The 25337-nt window shown below is 41.6% G+C and overlaps 1 protein-coding gene across 3 annotated transcripts; it reads left to right on the top strand.

Annotated features, from left to right (window-relative positions):
- Nucleotides 1–185: 185 nt before the first annotated feature.
- Nucleotides 186–23246, top strand: SAMD13 (sterile alpha motif domain containing 13). Of its 3 annotated transcripts, none has more exons than XR_006166861.1 (5): nucleotides 186–343; nucleotides 1738–1822; nucleotides 5983–6094; nucleotides 11804–12225; nucleotides 23126–23246. XR_006166861.1 is itself a non-coding variant. In XM_042806542.1 (4 exons), the coding sequence occupies exons 2-4, from the start codon at nucleotides 1770–1772 to the stop codon at nucleotides 11945–11947; spliced, it is 309 nt and encodes a 102-aa protein (XP_042662476.1). In that variant the 5' UTR covers nucleotides 186–343; nucleotides 1738–1769; the 3' UTR covers nucleotides 11948–12990. The 3 variants fall into 3 exon arrangements, 1 of the variants encoding a protein (XP_042662476.1); XR_006166860.1 differs by lacking the exon at nucleotides 23126–23246 and adding an exon at nucleotides 17690–18580; XM_042806542.1 differs by lacking the exon at nucleotides 23126–23246 and having other exon boundaries at nucleotides 11804–12990.
- Nucleotides 23247–25337: the final 2091 nt, after the last annotated feature.

Raw genomic sequence — 25337 nt, 5'->3', positions numbered from 1 at the left:
CCGCCCCGCAGGTAAGCGCTGCCGGCGGGACCCCGCTCCCCGAGCCTCCGCGGTGCGGCCGCCGGCGAGGACGCGGGGTTGCGGCGGGCCGCCCCGCGCCCCCTGACAGAGCCGGGGTCGGCGCGGCGCTGCGCCTTTAAAACGGCCGCCATGACGCGGGCGGCGGTTGGTGCGGGCCGTGTGTGGCGGCCGCGTCACGCGGGCCGGGAGCCAGGCGGGGCGGCTGCCCGGTGTCAAACTGAGCCGCCTCAGAGCGCCCCGCTGCCGGCGGGGGGGGCGTGGAGCCGGGGGCTCCGCCGCTCCGGAGCACCCTGTAGCAATGCTTTGGTTTAGTTGCTCGTAGGTAGGTTTTTCTGTATTACTTCCCCCCCCCCCATTCTTCCCTCTCCCCACCCCCCATCCCCCCCGGCCAAAAAATGACAATGTGGTGCAGTGCTGCTTGGCGAACGGTTTTGGAGATGCTTGTAAAATGGTGAACGCGTGTCACACAGTCCCGGCGGAGCCGTCCCTTCGCCCGCCGCGGGGAAGGGGAGCCCCGGGAGCCCCCCCGGCGGCTGCGGGCTCCGCGGGAGGTGCCCTGCCCCGAGCCCGGGGCGGCTGCCGGGTCCTGCGCGGCCGGGGCCGGGGGATCTTCTGCAGATGGGCTGGTGCGGTTGTCGTTTTGCAGTCACCTCAGGTGAACCAAGAAGTGATTTGAGGGAATGCGTTGAGTTATTTGGTTAGCAGTGCAGGAAGAAGCTTCTTTTTGATTAGTTTTTTACTGTTTCTTGGTGCTTTGCGTGCTGCTAGCTGTATAATAAAGGGTCTTTTTTTTTTTTTTTTTTTTTTAAACAGCAGTATTAATTGCTATCCTCTATTTTTAGAAAGTTTTAGCTGAAGAGTGTAATTTCCCTATTCTGTACTTCTAGAGCTCTGTGACATTTCACAGGCATCCATTAATGCTACAGCAAGAACATCCTGAGTCCTTGGTCAGTTCTGAAATAGAAATGGTTTACTTGAGAACAGAAAGAAAAGGCTCCGGTCATTTCTGCATGGTAGATGCAGTGGTGGAAAAAGCTGTGTGGTGAAAGTACTCCATCATGCTGTGAGGAGGGAAACAAACTGGATTTTCTCCTGTGTCCTTCGTATGCTCCTTTTCAGAGTTCAGTATACTATACCTATAAAAGAAGCTGTGCTAGTGCAGGAGGATGGTCTTACGGATAAGATGCAGATTTAGGCCTCGGGAGTTTGGCACTCAATTAGTAACTCTGCTTACCAGCTTTATGTTTGAGATGGGTGTAAGACACTTTGTGCTCATCTGTATCCCAGATTCTCCATTTGTAAAACAAGGCTGTGGATTTTAAAACCTCTGTTTGGATCCTCTGTATAGCAGGATGACTGAAGGCATAATAAGCTCTCTTGAAATCTAGCTATATGTTGCAGGTCACTTTCTATGTGTATGAATATATAATTTGATCAAAATTTTATTAGTTTCAAAAAGGGATCAAATGTAACATTACCTTCCTTGTTTTTCAGGCATAAAGAGTTTATTGTGTTTGAAGCACGGGTCAACTTTTCTTAGTTCATTAGCTATTTTCTACTTTATCAGGCTTCTGAGGAAAGCAGTCTTTGGCAGCACCTTTGCTCTCAGGTGGAAACATGGTTGTGTCCCTGTAGAATGCTGCTTTTTGTTACATTATGTTGCTTTTTTCATACTACCAATAATTAAACACAGCTTTTTTCCCCCCTATTGATCAGTTGCTGAAGTAAAAGAAACCTCTATCCTCCCCATGCTAACTGTTGACATGGAAAACAAGGAAAATGGCTCTCTGGATGTCAAAAAGTAAGTGAATCCATAGTGTTCAGTTTATGTAAACAGCACATGGATTTTGATTGTAGTTTGACTTAATGCTGTTGGCAATGGTGGGCACCTCCATCTTTGCTCATTTCAAACCTTCCCTGTTCTCAATTACTTTTACTGTATTTTAGCATCAATATAGAAGAGTCTCGGGCACTGAATCGATTAAAAGTGATACATGGGAGGACTGTATATCAATGGAGAGATGTAGGAGCTAGTAACTTAATTTAGGGGTATACTCTTCTCCACTGATGTTTCCTCTCAACCAGAAACTAAAGCCAAGCGGTAACCAATACTGTACCTCTGCTCACATGTCTGCTGGTGGCTTTTGCAGTACTGGTGTCTGATGGAGAGAAGTGACCTGTGTAGAAGTCTTCTCTCTGTCTCATTCAGAGACACATACGCCCTTCTCTGCTGACTGCCCAGCCATCTAAAGCTGAGAAGTAGTAGCAGCAGCATGTGTTTGGTATCAGTTCTCTTCTGGAACAGATACTTTGTTTGCTGGAGAAGCCCTAAACTGCTGAGCTTTTACTTCAGACCTAGGTCAGGAATAGGACAGAGAAATGGTGTGCACTGCTCTACAATTTTCTGTAGTGTGGTGGACTGCAGGCTAAAGGATAGGAACTGTTTTGGAGACATTTTTGTATCCTCACATGTAAGCAATTCTTAGATTAGGACCATCAATTCTGAATGAAGTTATGATCTGAGAAGTGGAGTTCTGTTTGGAAAAATCTGGCCTTGTTGCTTTAGGGTTATAGAAGCCATGCTGAGATAGATATATATACACATATAGATATATTAAAAAAAAAAAACAAAACAAAACAAACAAACACCAAACAAACCCAAAACAAAACAAAAGAACAAACAAAAAAACCCAAACAAAACCCAAAACAGAACAAAACCCAAATAAAATTGCTAGAGAGAGTTCTTAGTCTGTCCTCTCAAACTGCAACACTTCTGCAAAGGTACACCTCATTCTTCTCTTTCAGATATCTTTTCTATAAGTCTTCCAAGAAAACTTGACAATACTTAGGCTCCCAGGCACTGGACTAATATAAATAATAATAATAATAATGGTAATTTCAGGATGCTGATAAAACATCTGATTCTAACACAGCATCAGAAGATCTGATGGCAGCCATTAAAATCAGCATGGTCCCCCTTCACTTGAGACATTGGTTATACCACACCAACATAAAATGCATTTTCCTTTTCAGTGCCTGAATAGATTATATCATGTATGTCCCTCAGAAGCCACCTTCAGTAGGCAGTCTTGCTTCTACAGTGAGGGCTCTGTGGTGGGAGGAGAAAGGAGGCAGTCAAAGCAAGGACAGCTTATGTGTAATCATTTTCCACTGAGGCTTAGGTGATAAAGGTTCAACTACTAATTATGAAGGTGGCTTTTTAAAACTGATGGGGATTTTAATTAAACTGCTCAGGAGCTATGGTTTCTAAATGAATGTATACAATATGTATGAGTGTGTATCTATAAAGGAAGTATTTGGCACTTACTTGAAGTGGTTTTAAATAGCTTGGATAAAATCTGTTTGTTCACAGCTATATCCTTTCAGGCCTTGATGCTTCTACCACATGATGGCAATAAAGGCACAGGGACAGGGGTGAAAAGCAGACAAGCCTAATCTTTATTCATTATCAGTGCATCTAGTACCTCCTTACAAGCCTAAAATACCAGTCCTCTTAAGATTTTACAGCATCCAGGATGTCTGGCATGAACCAGTGTATGGCTAAGCCATGACTGTTATATATTCCGTTTTCTTGTCTAAGGAATAGAGCTGTGTGCAACAGCAGGGCAAGGAGGAGACTGCTAAAGTCTAGAAGCCAAATGAGCATCTGTGTGAGTAGATGGGTTAAAATCCAGCCAGCCTCCAACAGTCTGACACATGCCTTTGAGTCTTTTGCAGCTGTAACTGTGCAAATTGGCTCCTCTTGAGGTCCAGCATGATGCTATTCCTTGAGGCAGGAACTTGCAATTATTTCCTGTCATTAGTTAATGACTAAGGTAGAGCCCCTGAAGTCATTGCAGTTGAGCCTGGGATGGGGCAGGGCCAAACTGTAGTTTCCTAGCAGAAGAAGAGCTACATGAAGAACTAACATACCTGGGCTGAAATACAGAACTGTGGGAAGGAGGGTTTGGGACCATATTTAGTTTGAAATTAAAGTGTTTTGGGAAGTAAGCAAAATACAGTTAGGAGGTATTTTTACAGATTGAATATTTTATTTGCTGTTTAGGAGGAATTAAATATTTTCTAGGATTTATTATGTTTTGGGTTTTTTTTTTTAAATACTAAGTTGTTGGAGTTTTATTTATTCTTAATTTTAAGTAGAAGATGCGTCATTGAAAGTGATTGTGTCTTAGGGAAAATGCAAATATTCAAGTATCATTCTTCAAATGCTGCTTTCACAAATACATGTAGGTTTTGCGTGGCGCTTTGCACATTTTACTACTTAAGTCTCAGAATGTGTACAACACCAAAAATCTTAACTGAAAGACATCACCTGATTTAGAAAAAAAAAAAAAAAAGTGCAGCTCTGATAAGGCCAGATAGTCTCGTTTTCAACTTTGCTGAGTGTTGCTTTTCTGTGTAATCACAATCAGTGAAGTAATTCACAAAGTCAGTTGTTACTTGATGAACAAAAGTAAGAAACTCTGGCCCTTTGCTCATTGCTCTGAGATACGTGTATATTCCATGTGATAAGTGAAAGAAACTGCTTTTAGAAGGACAAATGCAACATACAGTGTGAGATCAAGGTTGCAGTGTGAGTCCCTAGGGCCAGAGTTTTGTTGCCATGTTGACAGGTACATTCTAAGAGCTAGGGGAGAAGCAAAAATTACTGTATTCGTGAGTACTCCTTCCCAGGGTTCAGCTAGTTGCAGAAATTGGAATGTTGTAGAAACAGTGATGGGAGGCATTGTATGTGATTCTGCTCTTTTTATGGCTGGTTGGAAAAATGGTTGGCCCTTGATTCACTCAGTTATTTTGCTGAAAGACATACAGGTCTAGGCAAGACAGAGGTGGTGGCGGTTAGAAAACAAAACTTTGAAGGACAGAGCAAAAATGCTGTCAGGAGAGTATAATCTCTATTTCTTTTCTAGCTGGTGCTGTTGAAAATCAAAGTCCTGCCTCTTAAGCTTCAGGACCTGAAATGGACAGGATTCTGACATCTGCCCTGATCTGTACATTTTTGATACTTCTTCATTAGCATTATGGTTAAGCATGCAGAACTGTGGAAAACGTCTGGTGTGAACTTTGGAAGTTCTAATTGGAAAACCATGTTAAAGCTCTTTCTTTTGATGTCTTCCTCTTCATCCTCCTAAATTTCTATAGGAAAGGCAATCAAGTTCACTATGTGTCTTTTTTACCAAGAGTTTGCAGGTACACAAAAGCTATCTGAGATAGAGTGATGGCAGGCTGAGGACAAGAAATCCAGGATAAGGATAGTAATATGAATGATTGGTTGGTTTTGCTACTGTGGAAAGCAGTTGCTCAAGGTCAGCCAATCACAGAAGGAATTTATTCTGACTGCGTTTAACAGATATTTTCTCGGATTCATACCTATTTTAAAAGTCCAAAGATGAGTCCAAAAGCAGTTGTGGGAAACTTTCCATATTGAGCAATTAGTGAAATCATTGGTGCCTCTTTTTTTTGTTTTACAAGGTAAAGATGGTTTCCAGTAGTTTATACCCATGTTACAAGGAAGCACAGTCTCATCTGGGAAAAGAATAATCCACATACTGCAATTCTTTATATGTACCTGGTAGCTGAAAACAAGCTGCAGTCTTGAAAGAGGATTTGGTACCTCAGTCATGGTTGTCTTTGTTCTCCAACTGCAGAAGCAGCACACTTGCAGGAAAAGATCCTAACTGATTACCTTTGGATGATGTGAGGATTCATATGCTTTCTTCTTTTCTGAAGGGAGAGGTGCCTCAGTTGTCCCCAGCATCAGGTCTTTGAAATGGAAGAGAACAGGAGTGACTATGCTGTACTGGGGTGGGAGGAGGTGTGTCAAAGGATACTTTTCCTGGAGGAACAAGGAGGGAGGGGATGTACATGAGATGTGGACAAAGCAGCAGCAGACAGTGCAGACATTTAGTGATTACTTGTCTCTGGATTTGCACTTTGCAGTTCAGTAGAGAATGGGAGACCTCCAGATCCTGCTGACTGGGCTGTTATCGATGTTGTGAATTATTTCAGAACAGCTGGATTTGAAGAACAAGCCAGTGCTTTTCAAGAACAGGTAAATCTGTTAGGAAACACCTTTTGACTGCCACCAGTTTCTCACATTGCACATTTTTGCCATGGACCCAGTTATATGCTGTTAAATGGGAGTGAAAATCACACATTAATGGAGGGATCTGGGTGTGTTACTGGGTGGAAATCCATGGGACTATGATCTTTGAGTAATAATATTGTTCTACAAGGTATGGATAACGGGTTGGAGTTTAAAACAGTCATCTGAAAGGTGAGGAATCTAACCACATTTTCTGGATTGGACTCAGTCTCCCTATACAACTCACTCAGTTTCACTGTCTTGTTACTTAAAATGTGAATGGTAGTTCCCTTCTTCCTTAGTGTATTGTGCAAATACACTCCTGAGTATTTATAAAATCCGGGGCTCCTATGAAACATGTTGCTTTTGAAGATCAGAGGTGAAAAAGGAGCTGCTGTGTTGCATTGAACTTGGCAGTGCAAGTGGACAGGGTAAGAATTTGGTAACAAGGAGAAGAATTTTTTAAGGCACAGGAGCAGCATATTTGTAGGACTCAGCCTGAGAAAGAGATTGGGTCTTAATTTCTGGGCCTTGTAACTGCTGATGCTGATGGGTGGCTTCTTTTGGTAGATTTGATCAGCAAAGACCTTAACACCTATTGGCACACTGGTAGGGTGTATTAGTGGGGCAAGATAGGGAGGTTGGGTTACTTGGCCTACAGCCCACCTGTTCTGTAGAGAAGGAACTTAGGGCCACGAAGATGATCAGGGGGCTGGAGCATCTCTCCTATGACAACAGGCTGAGAGTGTTAGGGGTGTTCAGCTTGGAGAAGAGAAGCCTCCAGGGAGACCTTATAGCAGCCTTCCAGTGCTTAAAGGGGGCTACAGGAAAGATGGGGAGGGATTCTTTATTAGGGAGTGTAGTCATAGGATGAGAGGTAACATTTTTAAACTGAAAGAGGGTAGATCTAGATTAGGTATAAGGAAGAAATTCTTTACTGTGAGGATGGTTAAACACTGGCACAGGTTGCCCAGAGAAGCTGTGGCTGCCCCCTCCCTGGAAGTGTTCAGGGCCAAGCTGGATGGGACTTTGAGCAACCTGATCTAGTGGCCCCCATGGCAGGGAGGTTGGAACTAGATGATCTTTAAGGTCCCTTCCAACCCAAACCATTTTGTGATTCTATGAACTTACGTCTCCAGATCATCATTTCAGCACCTTCCCTGACAAGTCTATAGGTTTGCATGCAACTACCATGAAATTAAGTTACCAACACTTGTTTTTAGTTATCAAAATGGATGGCTTGATCTTCCAAGGCACTGAGCTAGTGCAAGTTCTTGTCATTTTGCAGGGAAACTGTACATCTAATGTGAAATAACATTACTGTTGGTCAGGTTAATCTTGCTGACCTTCAGCACCTGGACAGTGAAATCCCATCTGATTGTAATTGATGATAATAACAGAGTATCTAAATTTAGCTCTTTGTTCTTGGGAGTGAAAAGTCTGGTGTTGGGTAATTCTCTGGTAGGGTGCAGAGAGAAGCTCTTTCTGCAGCTGCAACTAATTTTTCAGAATTTGAAGATGGGTAAACAGGCAAAGAAACTTGTTTAAGTATATCCATTTTTTAATACCAGCATCCATGTTTCCCCAACAGCCCTGGAAATGTGACTTAAAAAAAACACACAGGCAAAGTAATTGTGGCCTCTGGGTTTTTTTCCTTATACTGACAGATACCTCTGATCAAATATCTTAACCTCTTGGCACCTCAGCTGGCTTGTCAATAATACTGCAGTAATTACTACTGATCTTGCAGCAGCAAGGTGAGGCTAGCTCATGAGTTTTGGCAAAGCAATTTGCAATTTTGCAATTTCCTGGTGGAAAGCAGTATAGAAGTAGAGTGTAAAGGTTTTATTAGTATTCTGCAATGAGGGCAAATGGCTTCATGAGGATAGCTGAAGTAAGCTGCTTTTTAGCAGTGTGTTGCCAGGGATCTGCTAGGATAGCCATGGGCAGAAATGTGGCTATGATTCCACTGCCAACTTTACTTTATGCCAATGCCTTGGAGAGAGAGGCTGACAGCTGCCACCAGGATGCAGCCAGGAGATGTGGGAAGGACACTCACAGCCGAAGTCATTGCCTCTCTGTTTCCTTAGCAGCATGAGGAGCATCAGGTGCCTGGTTCTCCATGCCAGCTCCGCCAGCCCATTCGCTGCCTGCATCAGGAACAGCCCCAGGAGCAACCTTGTCCTAAACCTCTTACCAGCAGTGGCGTTCTGTTTCTTCTACACTGTTTACTAGCCACTGACTTTAACTCTGTGTAGTTATGGTATTTGTTATCAGGATCTCCCAGGTCTTCCAGGTATGGCAGTGCAGTCAGGTTCACTTTGAATACTTAGCCATCCTCTGTCTATAGAGTCACCAGGCATGCAGCTGAAGCTCTAGCCGTCTCCGTTTTTCTCTGCCATTTGTACTACAGCTTACCTGGGCCACAGAAACCTAAATTAATTTGATCCGCTACTGCCTTGAATATGTACAACTGAAGTTGTAGATGGTAAAGGAAAGTATTCTGTTTCACCTACAACACTGGGAAATTGTTTTCCACTGAACTGCTTCAGTAGAGGTAGCACAATGATTTCCTTACAAAACAGTCATAGCCCAGAATGTAACCATGAGACCTATTATTACATTCAGCTTTTACACAACAGTAACTGAGCCACGCTTTCTTTTGATGAATGTGAATACATCTGGACTCACCCAAAGAAAATGACTCAAAAGAATTTTTAAGACCTGAATTTTTCTTACAACATTTTGAGAAAAATGAGAAGACATTTTAAGGACTGCGGAATGTTTTATTAAAACTGTATTTTAAGTGCTGGTAAGAAGTGATGATTGTATGATGATTATACGTTATTCCTTCTTGGAGTTCCACTGATGTCAGCAAGTCAAAAGAGCTCACTGATGAAAACAGATTCAACTGAAAGATGTTGCCCAATACCAAAAAAACATAACATCAAGCAAATCAGACAAGCCAAGAAGTTGAGGTCACGGGATAACTAAAGAGAGAGGCAGACCAGATGCAGGATGAGGGTGACCTTCAAAGAACTGCTGCCTGCTAGTACATGGCTGAGCTTTCTTTGGGAGCCCTAGGAGCACAGGGGGCTGTGGCCCACTCCAATTGCCATGTCTCAAGACATGCTAGTGTTATGCCTGACCTTCGTTATTGCCCATGCGGCCCAAGTAACCCAGTGGTAGTTTGCTGGCCTCACTGCAGTGCCTTACCAGAAGGGAAGCTGGGGTTTGATGCTAGCTTGTGTCCACTGCTGCTTTCTAGCAGAGCCATGGCATGGAGGAACATGTGAGTGTGCTGGCTGCCATGCTTTTCTGTCAGCTGTACTGTAAAACCTTGCAGTTTGCAGTCACTTGGAGAATGAGCAGAAAGAGTGCTGGGGGGACTTGAAGCTTCACCGGTCCTCTTGTTATTTGCTGAAGACAATGTGCTATTTCTGCTGAGGTCATCATGGCACAGTGGGGAATTACTGTTAGATCTAATTGTGCAGGGGGTGCCTCTGCAGATGGCATTAAAAAAGCATACCAAAAGGTGGCATTGAAGTTGCTTCCTGAAAAAAAATCCAGAAAATACAGAAGTAGCAGAGAAGAAATTCAGAGAAGTCACCAAAGCACACAAAATCTTACCTGGTGCCAGAAAACAGAATGACTATGACAAACGTACAGAAGCAGGTTTAAGTGGAAAACTAAAAAGAAGTCAAAGAGGTAAACCTTACAGTACACAAAAAGATATAAAATACTTTATTCTGAACACGTAATCACTCATTTCTACCCAGATATATTTAGAGAACAGGTTTTCTATTCAGTGAAAGCCTCAGTAGTTACCAGCATTTCTAGAGTCCACAGGGAACCCTGTGGAAGAAGAAGGGAAAGGAATAGATGCTTTTTTCCTGTTCTTGGAGTTTCTCCTGTTCCAGGTACTGGACTTACTTCATTTGGATCCTACCAAGATGGAGGCTGTTCTTCCTCCATAGCATCGTTGAACAGCAGCAGAAAAGGCAACTTCAGATCGGTCATAGCAATGAGCAAAATACTCACTGGTGTCAAAATTCCCACAGAATGAATTGTGACGAATGGAAAAGAGGATAGAAACTGGTTTTAACCATTAAGATTCTCAACAGTAATTGGAAAGAGGCACCTGCTATAATTGGGTAAAAAGTTATTAGAAACTTTTTTTTCTTTTAGCAATATTGTTACATTGTGCTCCTCTGAGGGATTAGCAGTCATATCTCTTGGAGAGATTTTAAATTCCACTTTCAGCTGAGCTTTGACTATGTAGTGGTTTGTCCATGTATTTTGTATTTATAAACTTTATCAAATCATGAGAGAGGTCAGTCTGGACAAATTCATGCTGAATTCTCATCTAAGTCTTCCTCTTTTCACATTGACTTTTAATCAAGGATGGGATCTCTGACATTTTCAAGACAACATTTAATGTTTCAAAGGAAGGTGCTGCAGTGGGATAAATTGATGTGTGATGTTTAATATTCATAAAAATGCAAAATTTTGGCAATGTATTATCATGGACAACAATAATATATGCAAGCATTTGAACTGGTTGTTGGCTATTGATAACAGATTCAACAGCTAATAGTGTTTTGGGGTGCTTTATTAAAAGTAAAAAAGAAAGCAACAGCAAAGTGAAGTCCAGTGCAGGGGAATGCCATAAGACTATACTTCTTTGGGCTACGATGACCTTGGGAGGTCTTGCTGTGTTGTGAGACACCAGTCAATGCATTGTTTTGTACCTGTAGTTCCTGTTCCTAAGCAGTGCAGTGTGATTGAGGTGTGGGAATGTATAAAGAAAAGCACCGTCCCATGTCTAAAATAGAGATGGGAGTTGAGAGATGTGGATTCTTTCTCTTCCATTTTGATGTTTGAAAAATCATTTACAGGTAGTTCTCAAACGTGCAACAAGGTTTTGAGGTGGGAAAAACCCCAAAGCCTACAGGATTTCTAATCTAGGTCAGAAAGCCAAGGTTTGAGAGGAGAAAAAAAAAAAAAAAAAACAAAAAAACCCAAACCAACATATCTATGATTTAAAAATGGGACTTTTAAGCAGGAACAACTAGAAGTTGTTGAGATCTAAGCTGGGAAGTTGCTACTTTTAGCCTCTTCTGTTGTAAATGGAGGAAGAGAAGTTCCCTCAGAGTGTTGAGCTCCACAGGTAGGCCGCTGAAAAATTTTTGATTGCAGGAGTCTTTTTCTTCCTCCCCCACCTCAGACACATGGGAAGGTTGGCCTTTTAAAGAAGGCACCTGAATTTATTAGCAGATGCTGACTAGTCCAAACTTGCATATTGCTGTCAATGGTAATTCTTCTGAAATGCACTTCATAAGTCATCTTCTTAAGAGTATCCTTCCCTTAATGGCTGATAATTAGGCAATCTGCACATGTACCTATTAATTTGAAACAGATTTACAAGGAGGGAATTTTGAAATTAGGCTCATCTGGGTTTTGTGCTTGACTAAGTAGTATTTTTGCCTTAGCACAGGTGAGCGCTTGAAAAGCAGACAGCAGAATTTAGCAGCTATAAACATAGTTTCAGGAAAATAAAGGCTACTATTTCTTTTCTCATTGATCCTCATTAGTAGTCTTCCATTTGTTGCATGACTGTTCTCATCTGTTAGATTTGTACATTTGTCTTTATCAACTCTTTAATTCTTCTTATAGGAAATTGATGGCAAATCATTACTGTTGATGACAAGAAATGATGTACTGACTGGACTTTCATTAAAACTGGGGCCTGCGCTGAAAATCTATGAATATCACGTAAAACCTCTACAGACACAACATCTAAAGAACAACTCTTTATAGCAAATTGTCTAATTGGGGTCATGTTGTGCCTCAAACAATAAATAAGCAATTTGGTTTCATGTGATGGAACTTTGTAAAGAGAGAATATATCTATTAAGAATTTAAACCAAATGACAATATATATCCTATTGGATAGAGTTGGCAATATACTATATACTGAGTCTGAAATGAGAGAGGTAGTGTGTATTTTTTAGGTAGTACATAATGATTTTCTCTTTTAGGAAGTGTCAATGAGCATGTTGAGATAACTACATCACTGTATCCAGAACAAATGGGAGGTATGTCATTCTCATTTTTGAGCCAGACATGTTCTTGATTTCATTAATTAAAATACCAAACACACCCCACCCCCACCCCCAAATAAAGTTTACATGCATCTTTGGGAGATAGAAACCAATTAAAGTAGGTTTTGGTTAACACTAAAGACCTACTAAAATTATTACTACTTATAATTTTAGGATGGGACTGACGCTTGCCAACTCACCCTTTTTTGCAGAGGGTCCTATTTTGACCTTATTAAGGTTTACTTGTGGTATGCTGCAATGTTTAAAGCTGTACATAAAACTAACATAACTCCTTCGATAGCAGAAGGTGTTGCTGACAGGTGAAACTGGGTTGTGTATTTTTTGCTGTCCTTTAAATTTTCAGCTTGTTTTCACCTGTTTTTAATAGTAGCTCTATGTAAAATATAGTTGGTTTTTAAAAGTTTGTGTTGCTTTGCAAAAAAAAAAGCTTCATTTTATTCCTTTTTTAATTTATGATAACTTGTTTTCTAGCATTATGCAGAAGTTTGTAAAAAGAGTAAAATTCTGCACATTTTTAATATTGTCTGTCATTGGTGTTGTAATGGTTCATTTTTTTTTTAATGCTTTACTTAACAGTTTGAATACTTATTTTAAAAACTGAAAGAAGCTGTCTTGTCACCATACATCTCTGTTAAAAGAGAGTCTTGTTCAATCTGTTTGTACCAGTTCCCTATTTGATAGGTTGCTTGCTATATCCCAATAAAGCATTGCTTCTGTTTGGATTCAGTTTACTTTACAGATATTTTACTTTCTCTGTTTCTTTGTTGTGGTATATTGGAGCTCCTGTTTTTCTTCATTTTCCCATTAAAAAGGTACCAAAACCTACTTAATATTCTATGTTCTTGTGCTTACTTTTAACAACACTTACCGAGATATTTAAAGATTTCATTATTTTTGCTGCTTCTTATCTAGTGTTACATACTGCTGAAGGAGAAGCCCTGGTCATAGTTCACCAGTAACATCTGTGCTTCTCTTTCCCCTTTCTAGAGCTGTCAGTGGTGCTGACCCTGGTACAGCAGGGTGATTTACCTCAGAATGCCTGGGAGATAGCCCACAGATGGTACTGTCTGGGCTCACCAGCTTCTCTGGCCCAGACAGCTTTGTGATGACCCCTGAAATTGGAACGTGGGGTTGCATCAGTGAGGGCGAACAAAGGAATTGGAAGTAGGAAATAAGCAGGAATGTGTGGTGAAAGTGGAAAGGGTGTGGGTGGAAATGGTGAGGGGGTGCAGCTGAGAAGGGAGAACGTAAGAAAGAGTGGTGCTTTCTGCCATGTGGGGACAGGATTCAGGGAGAGGAAGAAGCTCCTGTAGTCTCCCGCCTAGGCTGTGGGCCTGACTTGCCCAGGTGTGAGGTGACTTGATGCTACAGCGCTAGAGTTGCTTATGGTTTCTGGTGTTGAGGTTTGAGAAGGTATAAAGCCATGTTAATAGCTATGCTGTAGGTAAAGCTCACAGTGTATGGTATAATACATAGACTATATACAGCAGCATGCTTTCTTGTATACTTTCTAAGCTTTATATTGTACAGCATTTTTATGGAATTTGAGACACACAGTAGGAGACAGGGATGTATTCACCATTTCTCTTTCTGTCCCTGGTACTGTGCTCATTTCAAGTATTGGTCTGTTAGCAGCAGGTTTGTAAGTCACACTCTGAATTCTACTTATGATTTGATTTATAGTTTAGTAGTGTCCATAGAATACCTACTGGGAGTAGGGATCTTCTGCAACACTAGATTCAAATAGAGACCATCATCTCTGCCTTGGGGAGTTTTCAGGTACAGTCTGTATCAGGCTAATTACAGCCTGCAGCTGAAAAATTATACATGGAACTCCTAAATATTTTAATACAGAATTAGGTATGTTTATGAAAAGGATTATGTGAAGCAGCTGCGTGTAGCAGTCTGGAGATACCTACCAACCCTGTATTTGAAGAATTGTTGTTGGAGGAGAATACATAGTGCTGTTACTGAAGGATGAATTGAATATTCTCTCTTTCTCCATTTGCATGTTTAGTGTGGGATTGACACATTTTGCAGATCTACGGATGACAGAGAATTAAAAGTAAAACATATTTATTCTGTGAGGGAGTAAAAAATCTCCACTGTGCAGCCATGAGAGTGCATGTAGTGATTACTGAGCGCTGTTCATTCTTTTAATATGTTTTAATGAGTAAATGCATTGCATTCAGAAACATCCAGATTGTATTCCTCTTTTGATCACCACTGCTAACTGGTTCATACAAATAGAGGCCTAACAGAAAGCTCGCTGCAAGCATGAAAGGAAATGTGGAGGATGTTGCTCAGAACTGTAACATTTTTTTTTACCATCCCAGATTTTTATTGTAGTGTCCTACTGTTCTCTGAGCTTTCTAATGCTGCTGTTATCTTTGTGAGGGTGACCGTTCTGTTTTTGTCTGTTACATTCTCCTTACTGTTTCTGAGAGAACAAAAAAAAAATAAAATCTTTCTAAAAGAGACTGGAGGATTTGAAAGAGGAAGTCAAAGCCAGATTATTTTTAGCTACCATTCCTCTTGCAGAAAACACAGCTGCTTTTGAGATGAGGAAGCAACTGATGGGCATTACTGGATACCATGTCAGTATTGCAGTTCTAGGAGTCACAGAGCTATGTAGAATGCAGTTTATAACATGCCCTTATTGTGCCTGCGTCTGGGAGAGTCCCTCCTCCTTAAAAGCCCTCCCTGGGCTGTGGGTGGTGGTCAGGCTGCCAGGTGACAGACTGCTCAGCTGATACTGGGTGTGGGAGTGACAACGGTCTCCGTGCTGCAGGTCTTGATTACACTGAACCAGTAATTTAGAGTGGCCACCTCCTCCTAGAGGCGCCTTTAAGGAGCAAAGCAGCAGTCAGCTGCCTTGCCCTGCTGCTGGTCAGCACAAGAAGGAAGATGCGCTGCAGCCACAGTCCTCCTGTTCCCTGTCCCTCCTCTTACCCTTTTCATAATACCACTAACGCACATCTATTGGAGTCTTTCACAACACTTCTAAAAATGGTTTGAAAGCATTATAGCATGCCTTTTTTGGTGTGATGGTTGTGAAATATACATATTGGTATTGTTCATCAGCTCTGATATTTGCTCTTCTCTCAAGCTGTAGATACGCAATGCATAGCATGTTCTCTTTGCATCCAAATATAGTGCCAAGTACCATGTGTAAGGCAACTGCCGGCAAATTATGGAGGCTGTGACTGTGCCTGTACACAAAGGTCACTTTCTCAACCCAGTGAAAATTGTTTTGTCTGCTTGCTGATAAATTCCAGCCCTGTGTGTTATTCCCCTTAAAACAGTTTGCTCTAATGTGCTGCTCTTTATCAATTTGTTGAAAATTCTTCACTCCTGTAGTTACAGGACAAGACTTGGTAGCTGTAGTGAAGGGAGTAGCCACCTCTGGCTGGAAATGGTCTAGGCAAAATGTCACATTAAGCCCTTGCTGTCGGGGATTACTTGCTAAATGAACTCTTTTCTCTGCTTTTTTTCAACATGTTCAAATTCTACCAAGACCTTTACCGTTTTCTCTTTTTAAAAATCATCATTTAATTGGTCTATTATCAACACTCTTCTTTCCACTGTCACACTTAAGTTACAATCACAGTTATTTGAAAAGCAGAGGGTCTTACTTTCTGTGAGTCTGGGGGAAGCTACGACTTTATTTCTCATTTTTTTTTAATAGCAGTATTGTCTAAAATTTGAAGGTTGAGTCTTATCAGGACCAGAAAAATATTCTCACTGCCTCCATTCTGGCTATTCCAAGTCAAAGCAGTAGTTCCTTCCCTTCCGGGAATGGGTTTTAGCCCAAAAGTCATATGGGAAATTAATTGACTGTAAATGTGCATGTGAAGAGTGTAATGGTCACTGGCTCAGTAGGCAGCAGGATGCACGGAGCGGTATAGAGAAGGGTCCACTCTCTCACCTTCACCTTAGGGACAGTTTACCCAGGCAAGAGATTGGCTTCTGCTTCATTTAACAGAACGAGAGGACTTGGTGCTTGGGGATGTCAGCCAGGAGAGCCCATCCACATCCCATTCTGTCATACTGAAGGCCTCCATACACCTTCACCTCTGCATTGCTCAGTTTTGACAGCAGCTTCCCCCAAGGGAGGTGCAGAGGGCAGTGGCTGTCATTAGCCCCCTGGCAGCCTGCAAGGGCAGTCTCCATTGGAATAATGGGCAGACTGATTTAATAAGTAGCTTTCATTCCTGTTGGGAAAGGCTGCGTTCTTTTTAATATGATAATCCAACCCGGCCATTAAATTCTTTTTTTGCTTAGCCCCTGTAATTAGGGAATTTGTTGATTTAGTGATGTTCCTTTGGATCCCAGATGTGTATTTAACTTAATTCCTGAATAACATCAGCTGGTAACACTGTAAATTTGGGGAATGCAACTGTAATGTCAAGCACCTGGAGAGCCCAAGGAGGAGCACCATGAAGACTGCAAGTCTCCATGTGAGAGTTTCATTGCTGCTGAAGGCTGCTGGTGAGCACTGGAGACAACCATTGTATTTATATGCTGCACTCATGAGCATCTTTGTTAAAGGAACAGCCAGCAGTTACAACTGCTGTATCATCAGCCGATCTGCTGATAAGGCAACAACAAATGTTTTGGCATTGGCAGGCTTGCGGTCATCTCAAGATGTTCTTTTCCCCTTTTCAGACGATTGCTACATCCAGCTGCCCCTCTGTAAACACTCTGCAGTACTTGCTATGTTGAGGATACCCCAGACTTCGTAGCAGCTAAATCATATCAAAAAAGGGAGGGAAGGCTCATCAGTTGCACCAATTCAAGAGTAACATTGCTTTGTCTTGGACTGGTGGATTACAGCAGGAGGAAGGAAGTAAAGAGTCAGGAACTTGTAGCTGAGTTTGTTTCCCATCTGGTGACCAAACCATAGGGAGTAGAAGTGGGTGTGTGCCTGGGTGTAGCAATCCTGTTTCGTAAGGATACTCGTCTTCTACTCCCTCCTCCCTTCTGTATAAACACCACATGCTAGTTTCCCTGGGCTTCTCTGTCTGGAAATATGTGTAATCTAGAAGATTTGGAAACATTGCTGGAGTACAAGCACATTAAAACTTGAGCTCTTGCCTTTTCCATTCAGATGGAGATGTTAATGTGGGAATTCATGCCTCATGCCACTCTTGAGAGGTGGCAGAAGCCCCCCCTCAGTACTCTGGTTTCTGGTGTTACATTTCCTTCTGCACCAAAGGTTTCTCTACCCCCTTATTTTTCTAACCTTGAGTTCCTCCGATATTGTTTTGGGTTTTTGTTTATGTCTCTGAAGTGGCTGAAGATAGGAGAGATACTTGTCCGCACTGATTTTTTTTATTTTCTCTTCTCTCCCTTCTTTGTCTTGTCTGATATTTCTTACTGTCACTGTATTTCTCCTTCCTCTTCCCCCCCCTCATCTTCCCTGTTTATCTTCTAGTCTCTCTTGCCTCTGTTACTTTATGTTCCCATTCCAGGCTGGTTTCCCTGCGCACCTCCATCGCTCCAGGCCTGGGCTACAAAAGTCTGTTCCCAGAGGCAGCATTTACTTGCAGCAGTATGTGACCTGCTGTGGTCAGCTAATGGGATTGAATGATGACCTTTGCTTCTGCCCCCCAGGCCCATGAAGTACTCCTCCAGTTCTCTCTGGCAGGCAGCAATAGGGTATGTGCCCCTTTCCTGGTTCTCTCCACCCGTTTCCTTTTTTGTGAGCCTGACAGCAGTGAACTGCTGTCCTGGTGTGTAATTTGGGATGGATCTTGAAGGGAACATGGCAGGCTTCAACTCAGTGCAGCTGAGAGTTTGCAAGTCTGTAATAAAACTATGTAACAACTAACCCCAGCTCATGTTGTTTCTTACTTGATTGCCATAGATCAGTCATACACCAGCTGATCCATTTATACATACATTTTTAAATATGTATGTATACTTATGAGACCAGGCATGTGTGCATGCACTCGGATACATGTGTGTCTTTTCTTTCTCAGCCTGCTATGAATGGTAAGGTTCAGTCTTGGAAAACAGTTTATATTCTAATTATAGCTGAGATGAGAGTTGACATTTTTGTTCCTATAACTGGAGGAATTTAGTAAGTTTCCTTTCTAGATACAGCTGTGCACTTTCCAGGAAGAAGGTGGTGGGCTGTTGTATTTACACAATTAGCTGGATTCTAACTTAAAAAGTATACTGAAATTTCTAGGCAGAAGGGGGTTTTTTGGTCACTTTAAGTCAGCTCAGTTCAACTTGTCCTGTACTCCTGATAAAAGCAAGATTTAAAAAAAAAAAAAAAAAAAAAAGACAACTTTAAAAAAGAAAAAGAATAGTTATAATAGTTAATAAAAACTCTGACAGGTTTAAATGTGTGTTAGAAAGCAGGTAGCCTAAATATATATCTAGAATAATACAGCCAGTGAAGACAGATCACTTGTACTGACCCTGACGGTGACATTTCATCTGTTTTAGATATTGACTAATGACTTTAGCTAGTGCATTTTATCTATGTGGCATTGGTTGCACACGAAGCATGATCAGCAGCTGAGGAGGATTGTGGTTGGACTGTCCTGGGCAGCTATCAGAATTGAACAGAAACAGGATGTGAAAGAATCGGATGCTAAAATGATAGTAAAATGTTTGTGCACTTGAAAAACCCTGTTTCTTGGTAGGAGGCTCCAGGCCCTATGAACTACTGGGTACAGGACTGGCAAGGTTCATGTTACCAGCAAGAAGATGTATTTTAAATGGGGATTTTACAGTCTATTAGCTGCTGCTCATTTTCCTCAAGTGTGATTTCATCAGCAAAGCCTCACAGCTGCCTCTGAATAAAACACAGTAAGCAACTTGAATAGCTCCTCAGGACAGGAACTGAAAAAAAAATAATCTCTCAGTTAAAATAATGCAAGTCCATTGTGGAGACTGAATCTAATGAAACCAATGGGAATTTAATCAGGTTTCAGGCCCAAGTAAGTCTGGCTAAGTCCCATTTTCAGGAATGATTTATACCATTGTTACCTGAATCTAGTTGCCATATGGAAAATTTTGGCTTCTACCGATTGAAAAGTACTTTCTTTAGAATCAATCTGCCCACGTAAGTGACTCAGGTTTGCAGTGCTAGATTGAGCTGTGCTGAGGAGCCTTTAAAGACTTGCTGAATGTCTGCATGTCTGTGGAGGTTTATAGAAACCACATTGCATGAGTGTACATGTGTGCTTGTTGCCACAGGAAAGTCTAAATAAAAACTTCTTGCTCCTTTGTGTTATTCTGCCATGAAAGTTAGTCCACTACTACCTTACAAGCCCACAAATGAAGCACAAATAGTAATGAAGGAAACCTTCTGCCTAATGCAATAAATTTCTCCTAAGGTAGGAAAGAAGTGGTCTGTGACGATTTGCCTTCTTTAGAAAGAGGTGAAGGCTGAAATGTTCAGTAAGATCCTTTTTAATCTATTTTTCCATCTATTGGTAGTGAACTGTCATTTAGAATAAGACTGTTCACTTTTTGAGGAAAATTGACTGAACTTAAACATACTTCTTTTACTTACAGTGTTTGCATTTATATGTAAGTGGTTTCAGTTTTTATTTGGTAAATAGTCAAATACTAATTTGTTTTTTGAAGTTGCTCTTTATTTACCCTTAAAAGATACAGTAATAAATTACAAGCACCTAAAAACAGCAGAAATAGCAAGACATAAGCCCACAAATACAATACAACACAATCTAACAAGGTAAGAAAGAATGTCCCTGGCAAAAGCTAAGTGTGTTGTAAAAAAAAACTTTCAGAATTGGCTAATGACCAGAGAACAGCATATCTGGGGACAGCTTAACTCTGTGGTGTCATTTGTCCTGTTGTTTTTCAGGAGATATCTCAGGCTTGTGAACAGTGCCTTCCTGTCACATCTGTTACGTCCTGCTCACCAAGGCAAGTTCCTATCTTGCAGAGTGCCTCAGAATGTCACACAGTGCAGGACATGTTCCTTATTTGCAGTGCCTGTGAATTTAATGACTGTACCCAGAGGAATGCTGTAGGTCTGCCAAATTGAGAAGTCACAAAGGCAACTGAATTGCAGTTTTCAGAGTAACTTTGAGCGTTTCCCATCGGATTTGAACTCTGTCACATGGAGTCTGTGAAAATGATGCTCAGAGCAATGAGAGCAGCAGTTAGAAGCTGTCAGAAGTTGATCAGGACTTCTGTTGCAAATCATAGAATCACAGAAAGGTTTGGGTTGGAATGGACCTTAAAGATCATCTGTTTCCAAACCCCCTGTCATGGGCAGGGACACCTTCCACTAGATCACGTTGCTCAAAGCCCCGTCCAGCCTGGTCTTGAACCCTTCCAGGGATGGGTCACCAGTTTGAGATGTGAGAGTTGTTGGCTCTATAGTTTTATCTCTATGTTCAAAGCTATCACCTAGGGTAACTAAAGTAAAATACGCATTGTCTGCCTGTCTAGCTTTATCTCTACCTCTCCCAAAAGTAATGGGGTTACTTAGGTTGACTCCTGCCTGCTCAGAAGTCATGATGAGATTATTAAAGAAAACTATTTAATTAAATTTACAGAGATAGCCCAAAAATTAAAACACTTCATGTGATTAATATAAAAGTAATTATATAGTAACTGTATAGTCTGATGAGTAGCAGGAGCAGCCATGCAGTCCGAATATATGCAGAGAAACTAGTCAACAGCTGTAACTATTCAGACTGCAAAGGAGATATGAGACACTTTTTTTTTTCTTTTGTCATTTCCTTCACAAAGAAATCAGTGTCTGACTGATTCCCTATTCAGTTACTGGGTCAGAACCTCAGCTCTGTAGGTCAGTGTGGCATCAAGGGGTGACGACAGTTATGTCAATGAAACATCTGGTCTTGTGCCTGTATATTCAGTTTACTGAAAGAACATTAATAAATAGAATATATGAAGTTGCTGATTTTACATGTCAAAAGCATGTTACAGACGTTATCAAAATAGTTGTTTCATTAAGAGGCCTGGGAATAGCTGGTTTAAAAATTAATTGACTATAATGCTTCCAGCTGGGATTTTCAGAAGAGCATAGGGGATTTCAACTTGCAAATCACACTGAGATTCAGGAACAGACTGATTTCTAAATTCCTAAGGGTCCTTCAGAAGTCCCAACCTCAGGAGTTCATAGAGGGGAAAAGTAGTCAGCAATGAAAGAGGCCGATGAGGAGCGTATGTTGATAGGAAAGCCATACTGTTATCAGGAAGGTGTGAGTGTAGCCAGGAGGTTTAGTTTCCCTGAGCAGCTGCCAGTCCAAACTGACTTTGCCTTTCATCTTTTAGCACACGGCCTTGTGCCTCTAAGAACTTCTTCCTGCCAAGCGTGCAAGCACAGGAGCCATAGGGAGCTTCCACTGGAACCAGAACCTGAGGGGGATGACCACAAACACAGAGGTTATTTCTGAGACAGGGGTGTGCCAGCACCATCACAGCAGAAACTGCAGCTATTCTTCTCATAAAATCATGCCCAGGTCCTTTACTTCTCATATGAGCATCAGTGGTAGATCTTGCTGTTACCTCAAGTGAAAGTGGATCTATAACATCCACCTGAAAGAGGGCAAGGGTGGGATAGGATGGCAGCAGAATCACAAGACATATGGAGGGACTAGAGAATAAACAGACTATAGACCATTGATGCAATATGGGATAAACCAGTTTCTCTCTGTCATGTGAGGATAACATAATTTCATCTGGACTCGGCTGTCAGCTAGAGCAGCTGTGGAGGGAGGAGCAAATATATCTCATTCCCCAACATCTTTCACCCTCTGCCTGATCCCAGGCTTATACATTGTCCACTGTTGGACCAATCTGCTTTGGCTCCTAATGGCTACGGAAACGGAAACATCCCCTCACTGCTCCCTTAGAGTGCTGGTCTTCATAGAATCGTAGAATTATTTGGGTTGGAAGTGACCTTAAAGATCATCTAGTCCCAACCCCCCTGACATGGGCAGGGACACCTTCCACTAGACCTCATTGCTCAAAGCCCTGTCCAACCTGGCCTTGTCTTCTGTCCCCTACAGTTAGCCTATAGCTTGGCTAACCTACTTGTAACACCACTGCACCAAGGATGCTCCCTGGCCTCATTAGTGTTGGCAATGGAGCAGGAAAAAAAGCCATAGTGGGCTAGCATTTCACATGACCTGGCTGTGTGAAAGGATGCCATGACATGTTCTGCTTGGTTAAAACCACACAGGTTAACATTATAACTAAAAGTCAAATTCAGTGGAGAAAAGAGGAATAATTTTTCAGGGGTAGTCTCTGTGACAGATCCCTTTGATCTCCAAAGCATTCCACTGTGCTCCTTCAGCTTTTATCAGCAACACAAGAAGACAGTTATCCTTCTTATGTAATTGGCATAAATTTCATTTAGAGGTAAGGTGGAGCTTTCACTGGGGCTGGGGGAGAAAGTTTGCTTCCTTTAACTCTGTTCTATACAGAATTGCTGCTATGCTGTAAGGCTGAGTACTTCTAAACGAATCCAAGGCAAGTCGCATTCAGAGCATTTACTTACTTCTTTGTCATTGGTCAAGCCTAGATTCTTCATATCTACGACGTTATAAAAAGTGTTGTTCAATACGGTTTCTATGACCTGTACCTGAAACCATGAAAATGGATGAGACACTGAATTAGGGCACCTTTTCAGCACACAGCCTGGCAGTCTTTTCACTCACTGTAAAGAAAAGCAATGCAACCCCCACCCCCATATGTACAGTTGATAAAATGCAATCTATTGAACATGTAGACAATATTGCAGCACCTCTTTCACTTTTACTCATGTCCTGCCAAGCACTGAGTGATATTCTCCTCCATTGTGTTCACAGCTGGGGAGCAGCATATGAACTTCTGTGTGTTCATATTTTTTCAGACCATCTAGCTGTGCCACCAAACAGTTTCCAGTCTTAGAACTGCTGGAGGAAACAGTAGGCTCATTTTGGTCTTCTCAGTGGTCCAATTAACATTCATTATTGTTCAAGTAAAACATCAGCAAGAGGAAAGAAGATACCTGTGACACTTTGGAAAGGACAAGCATCTGGATACCGTTGACAGTTTTCTGGTAAGAGGGTGAATATTCCCCACAGTCAGGTGGTCCAGAAAAGGCTTCAAGGATACATTCACGGATTTTGTTCCTAGAGGTAACACAGGTTCTTACAAAACCTTGTATCAGCTGTGTCTGTCTATATCCATAATGTTTTAATGTAGGGGTTTTTTTTTAATTATTTATTTTCTTTGCCTTTTGTGACAAATACATAGCACATGAAATTTTATGGAAGAACAATTTATTTGTCCTGTCACCTCCAAATTCCACTCCCCCAGCTCTATAATTCACCAATAGGTGTTTCGCTAAAAGTATTTAACAAATTAGTTGTTAGTTTGTTCTCCTAAAGTGTTCTGTGCTGAACACTGAACTGTCCATTTAAATACTGCCCATTGATGCACCATGAGAGAGAGGAGTACCCGCCAAGAAGTGCCTCTCACCCCTCCTAACAAGTGCTTAGCACCACTGTTGTGATCTGTGAGAGTAGCTGGTGCACAACTGTAGATTTGGCCCTCACACCTGCTGTATTGTATAGAGGATCTTTGGGATCATAGATTAGGTAATAAATATTATTTGATTTGACATATACCATATGCAGTCAAAGTCAAAATCTTTGCATTCTCCATATGACCATTTGCAGAAGAGTTCTCCGCATAAAATCCTGTCGTTCCTTTCAGGAAGAGTGGTGTACTCATCCTTATAGAAGCCTTCAAATCCAGACTGTGTTGTCTTCATAAGTTTCAGATCTTTAATTCCAGCAAAAACAACCAGAGGACCTGTGATCCAAAAATACAAGACAATAGGAGCTCCTTTTCAGGCAGAGAGAAAGGAACCTCTGGGTGCATACAGAGTGACATCTCCAGAGCCATGAAGCGATCTCTCCAGGATTCACTCGTGTGCTTCTGTTGCAAGCCTAGCACTGATGTTAGCAGAAAGGTAAGAAACAAGACAGAAACTACTGAAACCAGAGCTCAGTCCAGAAAATAGAGAATCCCATCAAGTGACCTGCAGTCAAGGAGGGCTCTCTATCTCACCTCCTTGGAGCTGGGGCATGCTTTGGGTTGGCTCTCACTGCTGTCAGTTCAGACACTAATTGATCTAAAGGGAAATTAAATAGGCTACTAGTGCTGCGGTGTACAGGAGAGGTGTGATGAGCCTTTTCTAACAACACAGACAAGTGTAGAAAATCTCTGTACAAAGACTTGGAGCCTCAGTCAGAAATTCACTTTACATACCCATCCTGTTGTGAGTTCTGCATCTGTAAGAATGAGAGGGCGAAGAGCCAATGCAAATCCCTCCAGTTCAGCTAATTACTAGGAACTGGCACTGATACAGATGCCACCCACAGGTTCAAACTGACAGCGGTTTTGCTCTCAGGCAATATTTATGAAATGTGCTGCTGCATGGGTGGATTATCCTTTTCTAAAGACCAAACAGTTGTGTACTAAACTTTTTCTTCTGACAAACCTTTTGGATGGCATCTAAACAATTTCAAGCGGTCAGTCATCTAGAGCACACCAAACTGATAACTGAAAATTTCACTGACCAGAGCTGCCAATAAAGCACATCCAGAAAAGAGAAACTTCATGGCACACAGACTTACTCAGAGCCTGTACAGATAGTCAGTGGCTGAAACCCAAGCTGCTGTTTCTGTGCTGCTCTTGGTGCTCACACCAGCTAGTTCAAAATTAATCCTTGAATACATCCAGTACATAGTAATCCTGCCTTGGACTGGGAATAACAACAGACTTTATCTTTAAACCATGTCTTTGCAGGAATTTACACTTGAAATAATTTCATTGGGATGGATATTTCTAAATTACATGATTGTTTAGAGGTTTGGTTTTTTTAAACTGCTCTGTCACTGGAAATTATCAAACCTGCATTTTATCTATTTCTTCTCTTGTTTACATTCATTATTGTTTTTGAATGAGTCCAAGGAGGTGTATCTGTAATTTCGGCTACATCCCCCTGTTATGAAAGCTTTGAAAAAAATCTAAAGATACTGTCCTTGGACAGGATATTCTGGGGTGATGAATTC

This window comes from Tyto alba, unplaced genomic scaffold (assembly GCF_018691265.1).
Source record: "Tyto alba isolate M040663 unplaced genomic scaffold, T.alba_DEE_v4.0 Super-Scaffold_1000006, whole genome shotgun sequence".
Lineage (NCBI taxonomy): Eukaryota > Metazoa > Chordata > Aves > Strigiformes > Tytonidae > Tyto > Tyto alba.
This window is presented reverse-complemented; position numbering and strand designations above follow the sequence as displayed.

What these genes read in the sequence shown, in the direction of transcription:
- SAMD13 (XM_042806542.1), top strand. Translation starts at nt 1,770, where the DNA reads ATGCTAACTGTTGACATGGAAAACAAGGAAAATGGCTCTCTGGATGTC. An exon ending in GGCTCTCTGGATGTCAAAAA is followed by an intron (nt 1,823 to 5,982) that starts GTAAGTGAATCC and finishes TGCACTTTGCAG; the next exon opens with TTCAGTAGAGAATGGGAGAC. An exon ending in CCAGTGCTTTTCAAGAACAG is followed by an intron (nt 6,095 to 11,803) that starts GTAAATCTGTTA and finishes TTCTTCTTATAG; the next exon opens with GAAATTGATGGCAAATCATT.